Source organism: Schistocerca nitens, chromosome 2 (assembly GCF_023898315.1).
Source record: "Schistocerca nitens isolate TAMUIC-IGC-003100 chromosome 2, iqSchNite1.1, whole genome shotgun sequence".
In the NCBI taxonomy this organism is placed as follows: domain Eukaryota; kingdom Metazoa; phylum Arthropoda; class Insecta; order Orthoptera; family Acrididae; genus Schistocerca; species Schistocerca nitens.
The window spans coordinates 558,206,783-558,227,857 of record NC_064615.1 but is presented as its reverse complement, the minus strand read 5'-3'; the positions used below and the strand labels follow the sequence as shown (position 1 = coordinate 558,227,857).

General features: G+C 39.4%; 1 protein-coding gene across 2 annotated transcripts in view; it reads right to left on the bottom strand.

The window, feature by feature from the left end:
- Window positions 1-937: 937 nt before the first annotated feature.
- Window positions 938-21,075, bottom strand: part of LOC126236590 (uncharacterized) — a 98,885-nt gene continuing 78,747 nt past the window's right edge. For both annotated transcript variants that reach the window (XM_049946010.1, XM_049946011.1), the window contains exons 5-6: window positions 16,791-16,933; window positions 938-2,004 (exon numbers count right to left, since the gene is read on the bottom strand). In XM_049946010.1, the coding sequence (XP_049801967.1) occupies window positions 1,691-2,004; window positions 16,791-16,933 (457 nt within the window). In that variant the 3' untranslated portion in view covers window positions 938-1,690. The remainder of the gene's footprint in view (window positions 2,005-16,790; window positions 16,934-21,075) is intronic.

Genomic DNA, 21,075 nt, shown 5'->3' with positions numbered 1-21,075 from the left:
AAGCATTTATACAATGAACAAAATTACTATTTTCTCTCTTCTTTTTTCCAGTAACAATGAAGATTACAAAAGAAATATGCAAAAAATTCAGAAAACTAATACGTAAAAAGCCAACTTAAGAAAAGTCAGTCAACAATCAAATTAAATAAAACACAGAACAATAATAAGGAATAAATGCAATTCAATGAGGAGCCCTTAATAATGAAGATGCGGATAGTGCGGCAAATTTTTTTTATGTTGTTTCACATTGCAGAAACTTCAATATCCTGAGAGTTCTCACAAGTGTGCTATCCCAATCATTAAATCCAGTGGCATGATTTGCCTTCTTGAATTAAAGGTAAAAAAATGTGATTCCTACACCTAAAGACTAGTAAAGGTCACATCCTATCACAGTCCACGACAACATGGGAACTTATTTAGTGAACCATCGATCAGTTCAGCTTATTAATTGTTAACAATTGAACAATGTAGACCCAAACTGTTACCAAATTAGTTAACATTTTCAAAAATCTTATGAAAAACTGAAATGATTTGTTCAATTAGTGACATGTACATTCTTAACACTATCCCATACTTGAGTGCATATAAAATAAGAAAATGCTGTCCTTATTTGTGTCACAGATGTAGTACTCTCCATTTAAGAATTTTGTACTGTGTTGGTAAAACCATGACAGTACAGCTGGCATCTACAGAAGCAAGACAATCTCTGATGGCAAATGTATTGCAACAATTTCTGTTGTGTTACATTTAATTTTTTTCAAATTTTCTGGTAAATGTGAATTGTGGCCAAGAATGAACTAAACAATCAGATCATCTATCCTCAGATGTAAATTGGAACAGAGAAATTTCAGTACCATATTTTTGTTAGTAATATATAATTATGTACTTTCTTTAAATGAAATTCAGGAATATTAAGTGACACAGAGATAAAGACAAGTTTCAAGCACAAAGAGGATACAGGGTTCCTTCTGAAAAAATACAAGCTGCATTTATTCGACTCTATCATCAAAATTTAAACAGGATGTTCTAATGTTCTATATATGATGTTTCCCTTGAAACTGTTGTTATATAATTTCAGTTGCGATTTCCTACTATCTCTCAATATTAAGTGCGAGGTCGGTCTCTCTCTCTCTCTCTCTCTCTCTCTCTCTCTCTCTCTCTCTCTCTCTCTCCCCCCAACTAAGGAGAGCTGGAATGTCAACAAGTGGAATGCAGACTACTGGTAGCTCAGTCCAACTATCCTGAGGTTAGCTACCTCAGTAGTTTACAGGCCCTTGTTGCATGTGTGGACTAAATTAAAATAAAACGTTTAAATCAAATGGCATCTCCCAGGCAGACTTTCAAATTCAGTTAAGTGTATTTGGTATTTCTGTCAAAACAAATCTCTGAATGTAAGAAAATTCCAGGGATAACTTTACTTATACATAAACAGCCTTTGCAAACAGGTCCATTCAGGAAATGGATTTCAATTATGACGACAAAGCCATAGCTAATGAGCTAGCTATGAAATGACAATCATGTTAAGAACACAATATTGCTTTTGCTAATTACAACAATAAGAAACATATATACTGTTGACCAGTTTTGACAACTGCAATACAGGTGAATAGGGTGCAAGGCTTCTGTACAAAATGGCACTTGATATGTAACACTGTATCTAACTACGCACTCATCACTAAACAAAAATTTATTACAAGCACACCACTCTGTAATTACTAAATCGCTGATTTAGTGTTTGAACTGTGTTTGCTGGATGTATGATCCTCTTTTTATCCATGTTACATTCATTATGTCTGTGAATCAGTTGGGGAAAGTCTGAACTTGATACAAGTACTGGTAATGAGTCATTTGCACCTGTCTGTCTGACATTTTCATTTGACACATATACACCATCATCATCAGTAACTTTTCCTAAGGGTGGATTTCGAACTATATAGCCATTAACCATTGGTACAGTTAAGGCTTCTGATGGCTTGAAACCCAGTGGGATGGAACCATTTTCAACTGTGAACAGAAAGAAATATTTTTACTTATCTAAATAGGGCACTTTAGTATTACAAAATTTAAACTGATCACAATCTCAATGCACTTTTGTTTTTATCGGAATACTTCTATATTGTTTACATAAACAGTGGTATAAAAATTACACAGTCAACTACTCAATAAGAAGACTATATAGCTGTTAAACCAACTCTGTACTGTACTTAAATTTGGGGAAACTGATCCAAACAGTTGGAAATATCAGCTTTTCAGTTTTTTCACCAATAAACCACATACATGCCTTATCCTGTGGTCATTTAGTACGCAAAAGTATCCATTGTCTAATTACGTATTGTGCAATGTGTACTTACAAAACCATTTCCCACAGTATCACTGAAGGACAAACTGATTGCCCGGAAGATAATCCTAAAGTTTATATACAGAGCCCTGTTCATTGCACTTATAGTCGTCTCTATTTGTACATACACTGACCTGTTCTGACACCTTTCTGCTGTTTATATTGTGTTGCATACTTCATTTAAATGAGATTATTGAATGAATTTGCTTAGTTCTTAGCTTTGTTCAGGCAACAAAAACACCTCCTTTTGTCGCAAACTTCCTCCAAACAGATTTTTCTGATAAAATATTGATGTCAATAGTCAAATCATGATCACCTGTAACAATCTGCGACCCTTACAGAGTTTGCTTAGTGGAAGAAAGAGAAATTAAAACAGCATCTATGTGATTCATCGTGGATTTGTTTAGCTACAATTAGCGTGCCATCGAAATGCTAAACAAACTGCAGTGAGACACACTTGCAAGAGAGATGGTGTGCATCACAGTGATCCTTATTCACAAAATTCCAAGACCATGTTCCAATCTGACTCAAGAAACACACTCTCTCATAATGACTAAGATGTTAAAATTAAGGTCCTTCCTAAGGAGTACTGACAGTCAATCTTCTTGAGTGCCATTTGTGAAAGGGACAGTGGGGAAGGAGGGTGGGATGGGGGAGGGGGCAGGGGAGGATTGATACATAGGGTATGACCTTCAGCATGCAACACACAGTGGCTTGCAGAATATAGATATAGAACAGTTGTTTTAAAAGTCAATTTTATAAAATCAAATCTGTAGAAACTGTTTTCTTACTTTTAAGATTTCTTTCATTGCAATTATGATTTCATGGACTTCAATTTTCTGCAATTCCCTATATCTACTTCCACATTGCTGTCACATGTGTGAAGTGCACACATGTTCATGAAATTCGGATAGCTACAGAACCAGATACAAATCTTGGTGTCTTGTCATATATATGCTCAAGTTGTACTTAGTGTAATTCATGTGACAGGCCTGCAGATGATGTGACTGAAATGTCAAAGCTGGTTGCCTATAAAACAATATCAAAATAATAGCTGTTGGTACAGTATTATTACATTTCATACACCAGCTGCTGTCCCATGCTACTGAGCCCAAGACGGAGTCACATTTACTTCCATATTTAGTTCTGAAAATAAAATACATCATGCTTGAGACTCATTTTTTCCTACCTGTGTCGCTGGCACTAGATACTCTCAATAGAACAGTTATTTCAAATTCTTATGCAGACATAAACTACACACTACATTTGCATGCTTGCCACCATTAACAGATGAAAAATGCAGTGCAACACCTACCAAAAATGGTTTGTGTGGCAAAAGGCACTTTATATTATCATAGTGTCTTAAACTTCTCAAATACTAAGTTACATATAATGGCCAGGTACCAACATTTGAGTATGTCTGTAGCATATACTTCAATACACACTTTAAATCACTATCCCTAAAGAAACTGGGTTATCAGTATTTCTGTACCATAATGGTTGCCAGAATAGACACACTTTTACTTATGGAAATGTGTGTGTGTGTGTGTGTGTGTGTGTGTGTGTGTGTGTGTAAATAATGGCTACTTGGACAATAGTTTGCTTTTCATGTTATCTCAAATTGGCAGTCAGCTTAAGTGAACACTAGTTTTTCCCATTGATATGATTGACACTCATTAGCATTTAAATTGGTTGGTTGGTTTAAAAGGGTGGGGGGGGGGGGGGTGATGGGGGGTAAGGGGCAAGAAAGCAGATTACCATGGCTGGCTGACCATGAGAATAAAAAAGGAGAAGCCAGGCACTCTACAACACATTAAAACCTCCACCGTAAAACTCCTAGGGTGGAGGACACAGAGGGACAAAGGACATGCACTAAAACTCAGATCAAATGATAAAACCCACCCTCACGAATAAAACGTAAAACTAAAGCTGCCATTGAGGCATTGTTGCCCAACACCGAAGGTAAGGTGCTTGGAACGTTAAAAGTCCACCACAGGCAGGCTAAAAGTGGGCAGTTCAGCAAGAGGTGGACGACTGTCATTTGGGAGCCATAGCGACACTGAGGTGGATCCTTGCGACTGATGAGGTAACCATGTGTGAGCCATGTATGGCCAATGGGCAGCCGACAAAGGACAACTGATTCCCTGTGAGAAGCCCGCAGAGAAGACTTCCACACATTCACAGTCCCCTAATGACACATAGTTTGTTGTGCATACTGTTACGCCACTCCGTCTCCCAAAGCCGAAAAACCTTGCGGCGTAAGACAGAACGCAGGTCAGTTTCAGAGATGCCCGTCTCCAGGAGTGGTTTCTGTGTATTCTGTTTGGCCAGCCTGTCAGCAAGTTTGTTGCCTGGGATTCCGCTGTGTCCTGGGGTCCACACAAACAACACTGAACGGCTGGATGGTTCCAGGGCAGAGATGGACTCCTGGACATTTGCTACCAAAGGGTGGCGAGGATAGCACTGGTTGATAGCTTGTAAGCTGCTCAGGGAGTCACAACAGAGAAGAAACGACTCACCAGGACAGGAACAAATGTACTGAAGTGCACGAGATATGGCCACAAGCTCTGCAGTGAATACACAGCAGCCAGTGGGCAAGGAATGCTGTTCAATATGGCCTCTGTGGACATAGGCGAGGCTAACACTACCATCGATCTTGAAAGGGATGGGTAGTGTAAAACACACACACACACACACACACACACACACACACACACACACACACACCTTTCAGATGACCCTCGGAAACAATGTGACATTCTTCACCATTTGTCGTTCCATAGGTGTTGCTAAGATTTTTCTTCAGGGGCTTCAAAAGTGAAGGTGAGAATGTCCGTTCTGCAGGAGACTTTTATCATCATACCTCCTCTGGCCTCTCACTCAAGCACCGGCGAAGTAGGGATCCTGGGGAAGGGGGGTGGGAGGGTTTTCCTGTCTTTGGGGGCTATCTTCTTTTCCTCCTTAGATCTTAGCAACCATCTCTATTTTTTCCTGTCTTATTTCTCATCTGAGTACTAGTCAATCTTTCCCTCTTTCCATACGCATATACTTCTATCGATGAAGTCATTCTCATTCTCCGTGGTTTCCTACAACCTACTTCAAATAAGTAGGCTGAAGAATCAGGCTGCACGAACACACATCGACAAACACAAAATTACACTTAGATACAAGCATGAAAATTACGGGCTAGAAACCTAAAGCGATGTCAGAACCGCCAAGGGATGGAGGGGAATAAAGATATGTACATCTGGAAAGATGCACATATTGTATGGTTGACATATGACGGTTCTGCATCGCTCCTTTTTTCCTTTTGTCGCTCCTTAAACATAGGTATAAGAACAGAGATTGTTCTATATCACACAAGGAAGTGTGACAAATGAAGGAGAGTAGAAATTAAGGAAGAACTAATGAGCATAAGCCAGGGAAGAACTAATGGTGATGATTATTTAGGAATATCAGTCAAATATTTGTTCTGATGACTCGTAGGATAGTGGGACAAGTATAGAATAAAGAAAGGTATGATACATTGAATTATATATTAATATGAGGTCTGCTGAAAGCATATAAGTTGAAAAGTAGTGGAGGACTCTAGGGGATCAAATAAGGCACCAAGAAGTAAGAGAGAAGTGTGAAGTAGAATTGAATTTTGCCAGGTAATATTTAGCGAAAGTATACACAAAGATGTACACTAGGGCAATGAACCATAGGGTACACTCACAAAGGATAGGGGGGGCACCCAGCTTTTACTGACTGAAGAAAGGGGCAGATAAGCAGACCCAAGAGAGGCTGACCTATACTGTGCAGGCAGGGGCACCAAAAAGGGGATTGACCAGTACCACAGAATATAGGAATAAGAAAGGGGCATACGTACCAAAATGGAAGGAGGTAGTGCATCCATAGGATCAATCCTTTAGGTAAAGTATAGGTACTGTACCTAAAGGGAAGGACAGTATCGTAACAGAAGTCCTACAATTTTAGACAGATTATTCTGGTAAGTTTAGATTCTTTACAATGACAACGTTATTAGGAGTTACGAGTGTCGGAAAGAACACAGTCATTTATTTTTCCAGTTTCCTCCAGACTACAAGTTACTGTAGGAAATGAGACTTGAGCACAAAAGAAAAAACAGTTTAGAGAATTATACTAAAGAATGAGGCAATAAAAGTCTACGCCACCTGGAGTTTGTGACTGGAAATCAAAAATGTTGTCCGCACGATTCATAGATGTAAAAGTACTCACTCCAACATTGGGTGAAATGCTTGGATAAGTATTGGCGAAATGAACAAAAACAAAAAAGGGAAATCTAGGTATTAAGTACACAAGGACTAAAAGAGGTGTATTGTATATCAATTTAAATATAAATTAGTGTTGTGATAGATATTAATGCACATGATGAATATGTGTAAAATATTGCGTGCTCGAGCTAAGGGGAGGGATGTGTAGTGCTTCGAGAATTTTGGGGTAAATTCTAGAAACACCTGGCTCTCCACAGTCTAGAACACCAGATATTTTAATGACAAAGGTGAGAGAGCCTTCTTATTGCGTCACACATATCTGTGTGTGCAGGAAGGACAGCTGTCACAAGAAGCCAGGAGCTGCGTCAGACAAGCGGCCCCGACAAGTGGTTACCAGCAGCGCCTTTGAATTTATATAAAAATAGTCAAAGTGTGTTTGTATAATGTTCCGTGGTTTGTGGTGTCATCAGGATTGGTACAGAGACAGATGAAGTGTGTATTGTATAGAGGCTCTTACTTCATGTCTTGGCTCTGCAAGAGGCAGAACGTGTGTAATTGTATGAGTGTTTAGTCGATTCTGACATTTATCTTGGAACCAGTTTGCTTGCTGAAGTCTGTACAGAATAACTGTTACTTTGGGATGAGAGTTGAAAATGTATTGTTGTTGAACTGACAAGATTCTACGAGGACATGATTTATTTCAAGAACAGATAATTGGTTAATATTATTCCCTTTAACCTGATACAGTCTTTGGAGAAGAATTAAATGGTGAGAGTGACGTAGCTGATGACCCAAAGAAGAGAATCCGCTGCCCGCACAACGTATGAGTCAACTGGAAGAGACATGTGAGTCGTGCAACCCAACACAGCACTGTCTCTTGTCATCCAAGAAAGCATTAGAAACCCAGCTGATGTTGCTCAGGCAGCGGAGAGCTTTGAGGTGCTGCCAGCACTCCTGCTTAAGCTGACAAAGGTGAGGTAGCCACGTCAATCAGGTGTTGAAAACCAGTCCTAAGAATAAATACGTCTCCACTACAGGAAGTGGATCAACATTAAGGTAAAGTTCAGGTTCCGGATGAATGGTACGAAGCCGACAGAAGTGCATGACACACGACTTCACGGCTGAAAACTAGAAGCCGTGGGCTAGAGCCCATGACTGCGCCTTGTGAGTGGCTCCCTGTACGCACCAATCAGCAACTCCAGTATTGGATGAGCAATACTAAATGCAGAAGTCATCCACATAAAAATAAGGGGAGACTTATGGCTCTACAGCTGCTGCTAGGCTGTTAATGGCCACTAAAACTAGAGATACACTCAATACGGAGCCCTGCAGTACACCATTCTCCTGAATATGGGGGAACTATGGGAGGCACCAACTTTTGACACGTAAAGTACGGAGTGACAAAGTTTTCGATAAAAATTGGGAGTGGGCCCTGGAGACCCCACTCATACAATGTGGCAAGGATATGATGTCCCTAGGTCGTGCCTTATGCTTTACCTATGTTAAAAAAGGTGGCAACCAGGTGTTGGCATCTGGAAAAGGCTGTTCAGATGGCACACTTGAGGGACACAAGATTATCAGTGGTAGAGCGACCCTGGCAGAAGCTGCCCTGGCATGGAGCCAGCAGCCCATGTGACTTAAGGACCCAACCCAAAACTGCCAACACACCATACGTTCCAGAAGCTTACAGAGTGTTGGTGAGGCTGATGGGCCGATAGCTATCCACATCAAGCGGATTTTTACTGGGTTTTAGCACCGGAATGATGGTGCTTCCCCAACACTGTGATGGAAAGACGCCATAGCACCAAATCCGGGTGAAGATGATGGGGAGATACCTCTTGTAGTCAGACGAGAGATGTTTAATCATCTGACTGTGGATCCGATCCAGCCCAGGAGCTGTATCTGGGCATGTGCAAGGGCACTGAGGAGCTCCCACTCTGTAAATGAGGCGTTGTAGGGTTCACTGTGGCTTGTAGTGAACAAGAGTACTTTCCTTTCCATCCGCCTTTTGAGGGTGCAAAAGGCTGGGGGTTAGTTCTCCAATGCAGAGGCTCGAGCATAGTGCTCAGCAAAGTGCTCGGCACTTGCATCGGTACAGAACATGCCATTGATGTTAACGCCAGGGACACCTAAAAGACGTCTGATCTACGTCCAGACTTAGAAAGGTGACATATGGCACCCAATGGTCGACATGTACCTCTTCCAACAGCCCCATCTTTTTATAAGCAGACGAACGCGAGCATGGAGTCACTTACAGTCTATTAGGTGCTCTAGGGAAGAGTGCCGCTTATGTTGCTGTAGAGCTCGCCGACGCTCTTTAATCGCCTCAGCAACTTCCGGCTACCATCAAGAGACTTTTTCGCTAGGGGCACCCTAGAGAACGAGGGATCGAATTTTCTGCCACAGAAATTATTGTTGTAGTGACCTGCTCAATCACAACACTGATGGCACCACATGGGGGAGGTTCAATGGTGACAGCAGAGGTGAAGGCTACCCAGTCTGCCTTGTTTAAAACCCATTTGGGTAGGCGTCCATGGGCATGACGCCCTGTGTTCGCATATTTTTACTAAAAAGATTTTACATATTTTGGAGAAATCTTAAAGTGAATTAGAAAGTGACTTACAGGATTCTGATTATGATTTTCTGCCAGATGCAACTAATGATGAAGGTAGTGAGATAGGTAAGGTTATCATGTGCAGATATCTCTCCACAATAGTATCATCAGTCAACTGAACCAACAGCGAAGATGGTTGCTAGAGACGAAACGGAATTGACAGTCACTAACACGCTGTCTTCTAGAGCTGCTTTGAACATATTAAAGGAAAGCCACAGCATATGCTTGCTACTTCACTTCTTTTTTATGAACTGGTTCTCTCTCTCTCTCTCTCTCTCTCTCTCTCTCTCTCTGTGTGTGTGTGTGTGTGTGTGTGTATGTGTGTGTGTGTGTGTGTGTGTGTGTGTGTGTGTGCGCGCGGGGCGGTGGGGGGCATGCATAAGCTTAGAATGGAAAAAATACTACTTGGGCCCTGTCGAAAGAGGAATTAAAGGTAATGAATGGTGTCATGTACGTCAGACGTACATTTTTTGCTAAAAATGTTTCCTTGGATGATCTTTGGACACATTCTTGAGGGCTAGTTATAAGACCCTACCCCCATGAACCATGGACCTTGCCGTTGGTGGGGAGGCTTGCGTGCCTCAGCGATACAGATGGCCATACTGTAGGTGCAACCACAACGGAGGGGTATCTGTTGAGAGGCCAGACAAACGTGTGGTTCCTGAAGAGGGGCAGCAGCCTTTTCAGTAGTTGCAGGGGCAACAGTCTTGATGATTGACTGATCTGGCCTTGCAACACTAACCAAAACAGCCTTGCTGTGCTGGTACTGCGAACGGCTGAAAGCAAGGGGAAACTACAGCCGTAATTTTTCCCCGAGGGTATGCAGCTTTAATGTATGGTTAAATGATGATGGCGTCCTCTTGGGTAAAATATTCCGGAGGTAAAATAGTCCCCCATTCAGATCTCCGGGCGGGGACTACTCAAAAGGACGTCGTTATCAGGAGAAAGAAAACTGGCGTTCTATGGATCAGAGTATGTAATGTCAGATCCCTTAATCGGGCAGGTAGGTTAGAAAATTTAAAAAGGGAAATTGATAGGTTGAAGTTAGATATAGTGGGAATTAGTGAAGTTCCGGTGGCAGGAGGAACAAGACTTTTGGTCAGGTGAATACAGGGTTATAAATACAAAATCAAATAGGGGTAATGCAGGAGTTGGTTTAATAAAAAATAAAAAAATAGGAGTGCGGGTAAGCTACTACTAACAGCATAGTGAACGCATTATTGTGGCCAAGATAGACACAAAGCCCATGCCTACAAGTTTATATGCCAACTAGCTCTGCAGATGATGAAGAAATTGATGAAATGTATGATGAGATAAAAGAAATTATTCAGGTAGTGAAAGGAGACGAAAATTTAATAGTCATGGGTGACTGGAATTTGTCAGTAGGAAAAGGGAGAGAAGGAAACATAGTGGGTGAATATGGACTGGGGGAGAGAAATGAAAGACGAAGCCATCTGGTAGAATTTTGCACAGAGCATAACTTAATTATAGCTAACACTTGGTTCAAGAATCATAAAAGAAGGTTGTATAAGTGGAAGAATCCTGGAGACACTAGAAGGTATCAGATAGATTATATAATGGTAAGACAGAGATTTAGGAACCAGGTTTTAAACTGTAAGACATTTCCAGGGGCAGATGTGGACTCTGACCACAATCTATTGGTTATGAACTGTAGATTAAAACTGAAGAAACTGCAAAAAGGTGGAAAGTTAAGGAGATGGCACCTGGATGAACTGACTAAACCAGAGGTTGTACAGAGTTTCAGGGAGAGCATAAGCGAACAATTGACAGGAATGGGGTAAAGAAATACAGTAGAAGAAGAATGGGTAGCTCTGAGGGATGAAGTAGTGAAGGCAGCACAGGATGAAGTAGGTAAAAAGACAAGGGCTAGTAGAAAAGGCCTAGGGTAACAGAAGAAATATTGAATTTAATTGATGAAAGGAGAAAATATAAAAATGCAGTAAATGAAGCAGGCAAAAAGGAATACAAACGTCTCAAAAATGAGATCGACAGGAAGTGCAAAATGGCTAAGCAGGGATGGCTAGAGGACAAATGTAAGGATGTAGAGGCTTATCTCATTAGGGGTAAGATAGATACTGCCTACAGGAAAATTAAAGGGACCTTTGGAGAAAAGAGAGCCACTTGTATGAATATAAAGAGCTCAGATGGAAACCCAGTTCTAAGCAAAGAAGGAAAAGCAGAAAGGTGGAAAGAGTATATAGAGGGTCTATACAAGGGCGATGTACTTGAGGACAATATTATGAAAATAGAAGAGGATGTAGATGAAGATGAAATGGGAGATACGATACTGTGTGAAGAGTTTGACAGAGCACTGAAGGACCTGAGTCGAATGAAGTCCCCGGGAGTAGACAACATTCCATTGGAACTACTGACGGCCTTGGGAGAGCCAGTCCTGACAAAACTCTACCATGTGGTGAGCAAGATGTATGAGACAGGCGAAATACCCTCAGACTTCAAGAAGAATATAATAATTCCAATCCCAAAGAAAGCAGGTGTTGACAGATGTGAAAATTACCGAACTATCAGTTTAATAAGTCATAGCTGCAAAATACTAACTCGAATTCTTTACAGACGAATGGAAAATCTGGTAGAAGCCGATCTCGGTGAAGATCAGTTTGGATTCCGTAGAAATGTTGGAACACGTGAGGCAATACTGACCTTCGACTTATCTTAGAAGAAAGATAAACGAAAGGCAAACCTACGTTTCTAGCATTTGTAGACTTAGAGAAAGCTTTTGACAATGTTGACTGGAATACTCTCTTTCAAATTCTAAAGGTGGAAGGGGTAAAATACAGGGAGCGAAAGGCTATTTACAATTTATACAGAAACCAGATGGCAGTTATAAGAGTCGAGGGGCATGAAAGGGAAGCAGTGGTTAGGAAGAGAGTGAGACAGGGTTGTAGCCTCTCCCCGATGTTATTCAATCTGTATATTGAGCAAGCAGTAAAGGAAACAAAAGAAAAATTTGGAGTAGGTATTAAAATTCATGGAGAAGAAATAAAAACTTTGAGGTTCGCCGATGACATTGTAATTCTGTCAGAGACAGCAAAGGACTTGGAAGAGCAGTTGAACGGAATGGATGGTGTCTTGAAGGGAGGATATAAGATGAACATCAACAAAAGCAAAACGAGGATAATGGAATGTAGTTGAATTAAGTCGGGTGATGTTGAGGGTATTAGATTAGGAAATGAGACAATTAAAGTAGTAAAGGAGTTTTGCTATTTGGGGAGCAAAATAACCGATGATGGTCGAAGTAGAGAGGATATAAAATGTAGACTGGCAATGGCAAGGAAAGCGTTTCTGAAGAAGAGAAATTTAACATCGAGTATAGATTTAAGTGTCAGGAAGTCATTTCTGAAAGTATTTGTATGGAGTGTAGCCATGTATGGAAGTGAAACATGGACGATAACTAGTTTGTACAAGAAGAGAATAGAAGCTTTCGAATTGTGGTGCTACAGAAGAATGCTGAAGATTAGATGGGTAGATCACATAACTAATGAGGAGGTACTGAATAGGATTGGGGAGAAGAGGAGTTTGTGGCACAACTTGACCAGAAGAAGGGACTGGTTGGTAGGACATGTTTTGAGGCATCAAGGGATCACAAATTTAGCATTGGAGGGCAGCGTGGAGGGTAAAAATCGTAGAGGGAGACCAAGAGATGAATACACTAAGCAGATTCAGAAGGATGTAGGTTGCAGTAAGTACTGGGAGATGATGAAGCTTGCACAGGATGGAGTATAATGGAGAGCTGCATCAAACCAGTCTCAGGACTGAAGACAACAACAACAACAAATTATAAGACACAGATTCAGTGAACCTACAGTTTCAGTGAAATTATAGATTCCTCTCCTTTGGTAAGAAGTCATTCCGGTTCCAACACATCCCAACTGTTGAGTTCACTATTATTTCTGAAACATGAAGTAAGTTTCTTGAAAATTCTCTCTGCTGTTACTGTCCTGGTGAAATATTGCAACTGATGAGCAGTTACTTAAAAAAAAGAGGAGAGAGAGAGAGAGAGAGAGAGAGAGAGAGAGAGAGAGAGAGAGAGAGAGAGAGAGAGAGAGGAGGAGGAGGAGGAGGAGGAGAAGAAAAAAAAATGGTTATTTTGCTGTCTCAGTTGCATCTTTATTTTTATGATGACTGGCTTGGGTCAAAGCTGATTGTCTTCAGATATATGTAGTTGCATGTGCAACCCATTGTGTCCCTGTGGAATTATAGATTAGAACATAGTTACTTAAAAAAAAAGTTTATTCATCATACACCAAACAAATCTGACAAGTTTTGGACAGCTGCAGATGTGGGATCAAAGTATATTTTCAATGTTTTTCCATGTACAATGATATGAACAGAAACTGACCAGTCAACAAGCCACTGACAAAAGAGTTTAATTGGCTCTGAGCACTATGGGACTTAACTGCTGATGTCATCAATCCCCTAGAACTTAGAACTACTTAAACCTAACTAACCTAAGAACATCACACACATCCATGCCCGAGGCAGGTTTCGAACCTGCGACCGTAGTGGTCGTGCGGTTCCAGACTGAAGTACCTAGAACCGCTCGGCCACACCAGCTGGCTTGATAAAGAGTTTTACATTCTTTGCCTCATGGAACCATTTATAAATGAAGGAATGAACTTCACAGACAACTTCGTCACATCCCTTCAGCTTGCAAATAAACTTGAACAGACGAAAACATAATTAATTAGAGCAATGAACTAGATTCATTGAGAAATCCCAACTACTTGAGCACCAATTCTGACACATTCCATCATTATCTTGAAACAACTGATAAACCAGAATGCACCCTGACAGTATACCAAGGGAAATGGAATAGAAGTTTCATTATCTGAAATTAATTCTCTCACTGAATCTATGAAATCGGCTGTATTAGGTATAGATCTACTACAAAATAGTGATGTATGAAAATTTGTGCCAGACCAGGACTTGAACCAAGATTTCCCACCTACCGCAAGCGGTCACCTTAACCAGTTCGACTACCGTATTTACTCGAATCTAAGCCGCACTCGAATCTAAGCCGCACTCGAATCTAAGCCGCACTCGAATCTAAGCCGCACCTGAAAAATGAGACTCGAAATCAAGGAAAAAAAAAAAAAAATTCCCGAATCTAAGCCGCACCTGAAATTTGAGACTCGAAATTCAAGTGGAGATAAACGTTTTAGACCCCACCTCCAAACCGAAAGAAAGTTGGTCCATTGTAATATGAGACACAATTTAGGTCGTATGAATGACGATACAGCTAAGGTAGTTTGGTTCGTGTGGTAAGATTAGCATTTAAGCTTTACCAGGTAGTCATTGCTATGCGTCAGGCGCTCCATCCATATTTATACGGGTGCGCTTCCTTTTTCACGTGCTTCGTCTGATTTGAATTGATTGCTTATTTTTCTTTGATCTGATTAGTGCGTTCTCTTTGTTATTGGTGTTTCCGTCACTCTAAGCTCAAAATGCATTATTGTACTGTGTCGTGCATTGTTTGTCGCATTCTGATGATAAGTGTTTACGACCTGTCGCCGTTCGCAGCATGGCTTGCTTTTGTCTCATTTCGTTTTTGCTTTTTCATCTCATTAGCGAAACAATGGCAAGAGACTGCTATTTGTTGTTACTTACACTGCTGCTTTCTTTGATAATGATCAACAAGAACCAAATAATAGACTGCGTATGATAGATTTTCTGAACGAAAGTTTAGCGAAAATTTTTCTCCGTTTGAAAATCTTTGCAGACACCGCTTTAGTACATTACATTCTGCACAGAAATTAGCGTCATCTTAGATTTAAAAATCTAGTCAGTTACCGTGCTTCATTTCTATCACTATTTAGCATAAGAATAATACGAATATAAAAATGACATGATATATTCTTCCACGTTTGCTGTTGCCTCACTCTAGTTTCGTAGTTTATTAGGCACACAGGATTTAAATGAGATAGCACAAAACACGAAGGAATACATGGAAAAATGTTTACATTCATATTATTCTTATGGTGAAGAGAATACTGCAAGTGATTCACAATTCATAAAAGTTCCTATAAGCAACCATCTCTTCCCACAGGTAGGAAAAAATTCAGAATGTAGAGTTGGCCATATTGACAAGTAGAGTTGGCCATATTGACAAGTAGAGTTGGCCATATTGACAAGTAGAGTTGGCCATATTGACAAGTAGAGTTGGCCATATTGACAAGTAGAGTTGGCCATATTGACAAGTAGAGTTGGCCATATTGACAACCATTCCAAACAGTCTTGCCAGTCTGATTTTCGTAGTACATTGAACGGCTGCTACATTCAAAGATTAACAATACGGAATTTGTATTTACTTCGTTGGATAATGTATGAAAATGCAGTGGTCGAAACTCGGGGCGGAGAAAAAAGCTCGTCTTCCACCTTTTTTCAAAAATTTATTTACTGACGCAGACGTTTTGGCGCCAGTATTTATCTTTGTGCCTGCAAAGCATGCCTGTATAGCGTTACATATATTCGACATCAGAAGTTAGTTGTGGCGGCACCTACCAATATTTTTAAGAACTTCCGCTTACTTTGCACTCGATTCTAAGCCGCAGGCGGTTTTTTGGATTACAAAAACCGGAAAAAAAAGTGCGGCTTAGATTCGAGTAAATACGGTAACAATGCAACTTCACAGACCTACCCAAACTTCCACATGTCATGCTGCCTACATTCGTATATCAGAGAGTTCACTAAATTCACAGTCAGCAAAGTAATTTTTAAGTATTTCACACACTTGTAGACTGTCAACAGTGTTCTTTCAGACAATTATGTAAGTAATGTCATTATTCTCAGCCGACAGCATCCTGAAGCTGCAGTAAATGAAGAAGGAAAGAAACCAGAAATGGTTACCTTCTATAGTGCCAAGAAGGATGTTCAGATACTGTTTATCACATGTTTAATAAAGGTGTCAGTTCTTCAAGCAGTGAATGAACTCATGACTGGGGAACAACAAAGAACAGGACAAGTGCTACAAAACCAATCAACCGAAGGTATGACTGTAGGACCAGACAAATAATAAGAGTCAAACTGGAATGTGGAAAGAGAGTAAGACCAATGACATCTGTGGGGGGGAAAAACCTTCCTGTGGAAAATATGCACAAAAAGTACCAATAATCTGCTAAAGGTGGGATTCCAATGTTGGAATCAAGAACTGGAATAAATGAATACATGTTTGAAACTTTATGAGTAGGGTGCATTACTGAATAGATAAGCAAGATTTTTGTATCCAAAACAGTAATCTAAAAGTGTTGAAATTTGACAAAGCTTTCACTGAAATTTATGCATGCCATATACATGAATGGTAGTAAATGGGTCTTGGATTAACAATCTTGATTTTTAATGTGATACCCATTTATGGTTAAGCAACCCCTTCCTGCTGTTCTAGGGCTGTAACATTTTCCAGGGTCCTGGTGTCAATATTTTTTACTTAACATATTCCTCTGTTCCACAAAAGTTTGACCATGTTACAGTAGTGTTACAACATAACAGAATAAAACAAACCAAACCAAATTAAAACTTTATTATTTGCTCTTACTTTTTTACAAACTTCTTTTATCCTCAATCTTACCTGTACGTGTGCGAGTCTGGGAGTTTGCCAGTTCATTTTCAAACGTAACACTCAGTGTTCCTTCTGGGTAATTTTTTGTGTGAACTCGTTGCCTGCCTATACGGTTATGTGAAATCCTGTTACAATCCCCGATTTCAGAAAACCTTTGTAAGGTAAAACACAAGAAATGGCACGATTACTCTCAGGAAAAAATACCAAGTCCCAAATAATACTGTTTATGATGCATTTAACAACTAGTGACATGAAAATTATATTATGTTTAACTCAAATCTAGTTTTATCATACATATACTTATGCAAGACGAAGTTATGGACTTGTGTTGCTGGTTGCAAACTGTTTATTATTAAACATACAGAATCAGTTGCATAACAACAGAACTCTTATCTGCACAGAGCAGACACTGCATAATGAATAACTTTAAAAAAAGATAATATTAAGTATCCTACTTGCACCAGTTATTTAGTTGTTAGGGTAACACACAAATCTGTAGCAGTAATACTACAAAAAACGATATATGTATGGCATCCCTTGCTCGGAGACCCCGTCTGGGGTTGTTCGGCCGTGTGGTGCAAGTCTTTCTACTTCACACCACTTTGCTAAATTGCACATCAATGAATATGTGATGAAATGTTGATAACAACACAAACACACTGTCTCCAAGTGAAGAAAATCTCTGATCCAGCTGAGAAATGAACCCTGTAACTCTTGACACTAATCCGTACCACTAACCCATAGACCATGAACTGCAGACATTAGCAGTACAACGTGGTAGTCTTGATAAAATTTATGGATCTAGACATGGGCTTTTTAGCAGTCTACACAAAAAAGTATGGTTAGAACAATGTTTAAGAGTTGCTATCAATCTTTTGTTATTTGGCTTTCAGCCACTGATGGTATCTTTGTAGAAATTTTTAATGAACAAAATTATACTATAAAACGAATAATCAGTAGCCTCTCAGGCCATGACATGCAGTTCCTTTTGCTAAACGTTACTACCGATCAGGATATAAATTCTACTTAATCTGAGTTCAAGAGGATAGTCAGTAAGCCAAATATTGATTTAGGAAACTCCTCCAAGACATGAATAGGAGGATGCGTACAATGCTTATAGCATGGGTGACAAATACAACAGTTTTATTAATAATGATGTTAACTTATTTGAAAATTATTTTCCTCCAAAACTGACCCAAATTAGACCAAAGTCTACAACAAAGCCATGGATTCATGGATTACTCAAGGAATAAAGGTATCCTGTAAGACAAAATGGAAACTGTATCTATCAGTCAGAAACAGCTATGATGTACATGATACAGATCATTACAAAGCATACTGCAAAATATTGAAGATAGTAATATGGGCATCAAAGCAAATGCATTATCAGAAAAGGGTAGTCACATCAGATAACAAAATGAAGACAATATGGGACATAGTGAAGGAAGAGACTGATAGAACCAGAGATGATGAGGAGGAGCACATAGCATTAATAGTAAATGATACATGGGTACAGATGTGTGCAGTGTTGCTGAACTTCTCAATAAGCACTTCATGAGAGTTACTGAAAAGATAGGGTTGTCAGGTTCATTCGATGCTGATATGGAATATCTCAGATCAGTCACTACAAGTAACTATAATAATATGAGTATGGCCTCCACAACACCAGCAGAAGTAATGTCTACCATACAATCCTTAAAATCAAAAAATTCTAGTGACTATGATAATATATCAATAAACTACATTAAACAGTGTGCCTCTGACTTTAGTGACATTTTAACTTATTTGTGTAACTAGTCATATCAGTGGAACATTTCCCAAATGGTTGAAATATGCAGAAGTTAAGCCTCTGTATAAGAAGGAAATAAAGAAATACCGTCAAAGTCCAATTTCACTTTTGCCCATATTCTTAATAATTTTTGAAATATACAGTCATTGTCTTAAACATCTGACCACAAATAAAATATTATTGACCACAAATAAAATATTATTCAAGTCACAATTCGGATTTGTAAAGGTTCCTATATTGGAAAGGCTTTCTATACACACAGTGAGAATGTACATAATTCATTAGACATTAATTACAGGCTACTGGTATATTTTGTGATCTGTCAATGGCATCTGACTGCATTGATCACAATATCATTTTAAGTAAATTAGAATATTATGGCGCAAACAGCAGATTCTGCAAAATGGTTAAAATCCTGTATCTCTGACAGAAAAACTACAATGAATGAGGAAACTGCTCTCTTTATCAGCAGGCTAGTTGCCCAACTTAATACTGCAACTGGTCAAATGAATAAGACAATGACAATAAATTTGAACATTCAGTATACTATGTTAGTAAACAAAATGTTGATTTGTGGATCCTACATAGGTGAGGAAACAGAATAAAACAGGATAACGTATGGGGTGTTAGCACTGAAATGGGTCCTGCTGAAAGTACATGTTTATAATGCAGAGAAGGCACTCACCATGTGTCTGCTCAGGTGCAACAACTAGAAGGAACACTTAATTTTATTATGAAATATGCTTTCTCTCACATTCTTGGATCTGTTTTGTTGTCCTCAAGTATGAGGAATAGGGAAGTGTAATGCTGGTTCCCTCTCCAGGTTAGCCAGGGTGGCATATACTGCAGTTATATGGTCCATGGTCAAGTCATCAGATTCAAACATGAGTTAAACCTCTAGTAATAGGATCAATTTATGAGAGTACTTTGAGTAGCACATCCATTGTCTGCATAGCATAACTGACTCTGAACAAAGTCCTTGATGCAGTGGTAGCCTTCTTAATCATTCTTAATTTTTTGACAGTTTTTTCATCCCAAGCCATTGACATTCTGTGCCTTAATAGCAACCACAGATCAACCAAAGGGATTCTGAGATTTAATTATCCTCATTACAGCTTCCTTCACCTTCCAAACTGCAGATTCATTTTCTGAGATGTCAATGTGATTTAGAGTCCAAATGAATGTTATGACGACATGATGCTCGACCAATCTAACCTAGATTGTTTGATAACAGCGTGTTCCACAGGTAGCATTGATCAATAGCCACTAGGCAGCTCATTTAGTCCAAGCATAATATGATATCAACTTGGCAGTGAGAATACTTCACGCACTCTGCAGTTTGTGGCCTTTAGTACACACACAAAAACAGGAAACTCTAAACTGGCTGCAGAGTCATCCGTACATGTCTGTTCTGAACTGGGACACTCTCCACATTTACCTGATAAGATGAGGTTCACATTTATCTTAAGTTCTCCCAATCCCTTTCCAGTTCTGGACCACAAGAAGTTGTTTAACATTTTGATATAGCCTGCTAATCTAACAGCAACTGTGGTCCCAACCCCCTCTTCAAAAAAGTAAAGGCCAACAACTCCTTCAGACATGTTCCACATCCTGGAGGACCTCCTCACTACGGATCAATTGGAATGAAAGTAAATCTAATCTAATCTAATCTTGGAGACACTGCACCACACTGTTGTTACTTTTGTGCTGTGGAGAAGTTTTTGGTATTGTTCACTCAGGGCTGTCAATTTTGGTGCCTTGCAGCAACATACAGGCTGTTTCACTGACTTAATTCCACTTACATTTTAATAAGAAGACATTTACCCTTAGAGCAGCTGAAATGGAAACCAAGTTTGACTCCATATGGACTTTATTCATTTCAAGTAGTAAAGGGTACAGCAATCAGTTGCAATTATGTTTATTCCACATCTAGATTTCGATCACTTCAGTACAGTAAATGTAAGTTTTACTTACATTTAAGTTTTACTTAAATGTAAGACTTTACAACTGTAAACAACAGTCTCAACGCCTGACATGAATATTCCACTTGGGACTATGGGCATATACAGGTGTTTTTAATGTTTTAACTTACATTTACTGCTCTGAAGATGGCAACACGATGACCAAAATCTAGATCTGCAATGAACATCACTGCGATTGATTGCTGTAGCCTATACTACTTCCAATGGGAATGCTTTTTAATTTATTTTATTTGGTTTTACTGATGGTCACACATACCATATTACTTGAAACGAGCTGTTTTGCTTGAACCAATACGTGATTTTACATGTTGTAACACCTACAGCACCTCTTGGTGTTGAAAACACAAAAATAGCTCCCAAATTAGCTCCCATGTCCTTAAAATATCAATTCACAAAATGACCGAAGTCCCTCCACAAGTAGTAATTACTAAAAATAAATAAAAAACAAATAGAGGGAAATATCTAGTATAGAAAGCAAAAGAAAAGAAAAGAAAAGAAAAGAAAAGGAAAGGAAAGGAAAGGA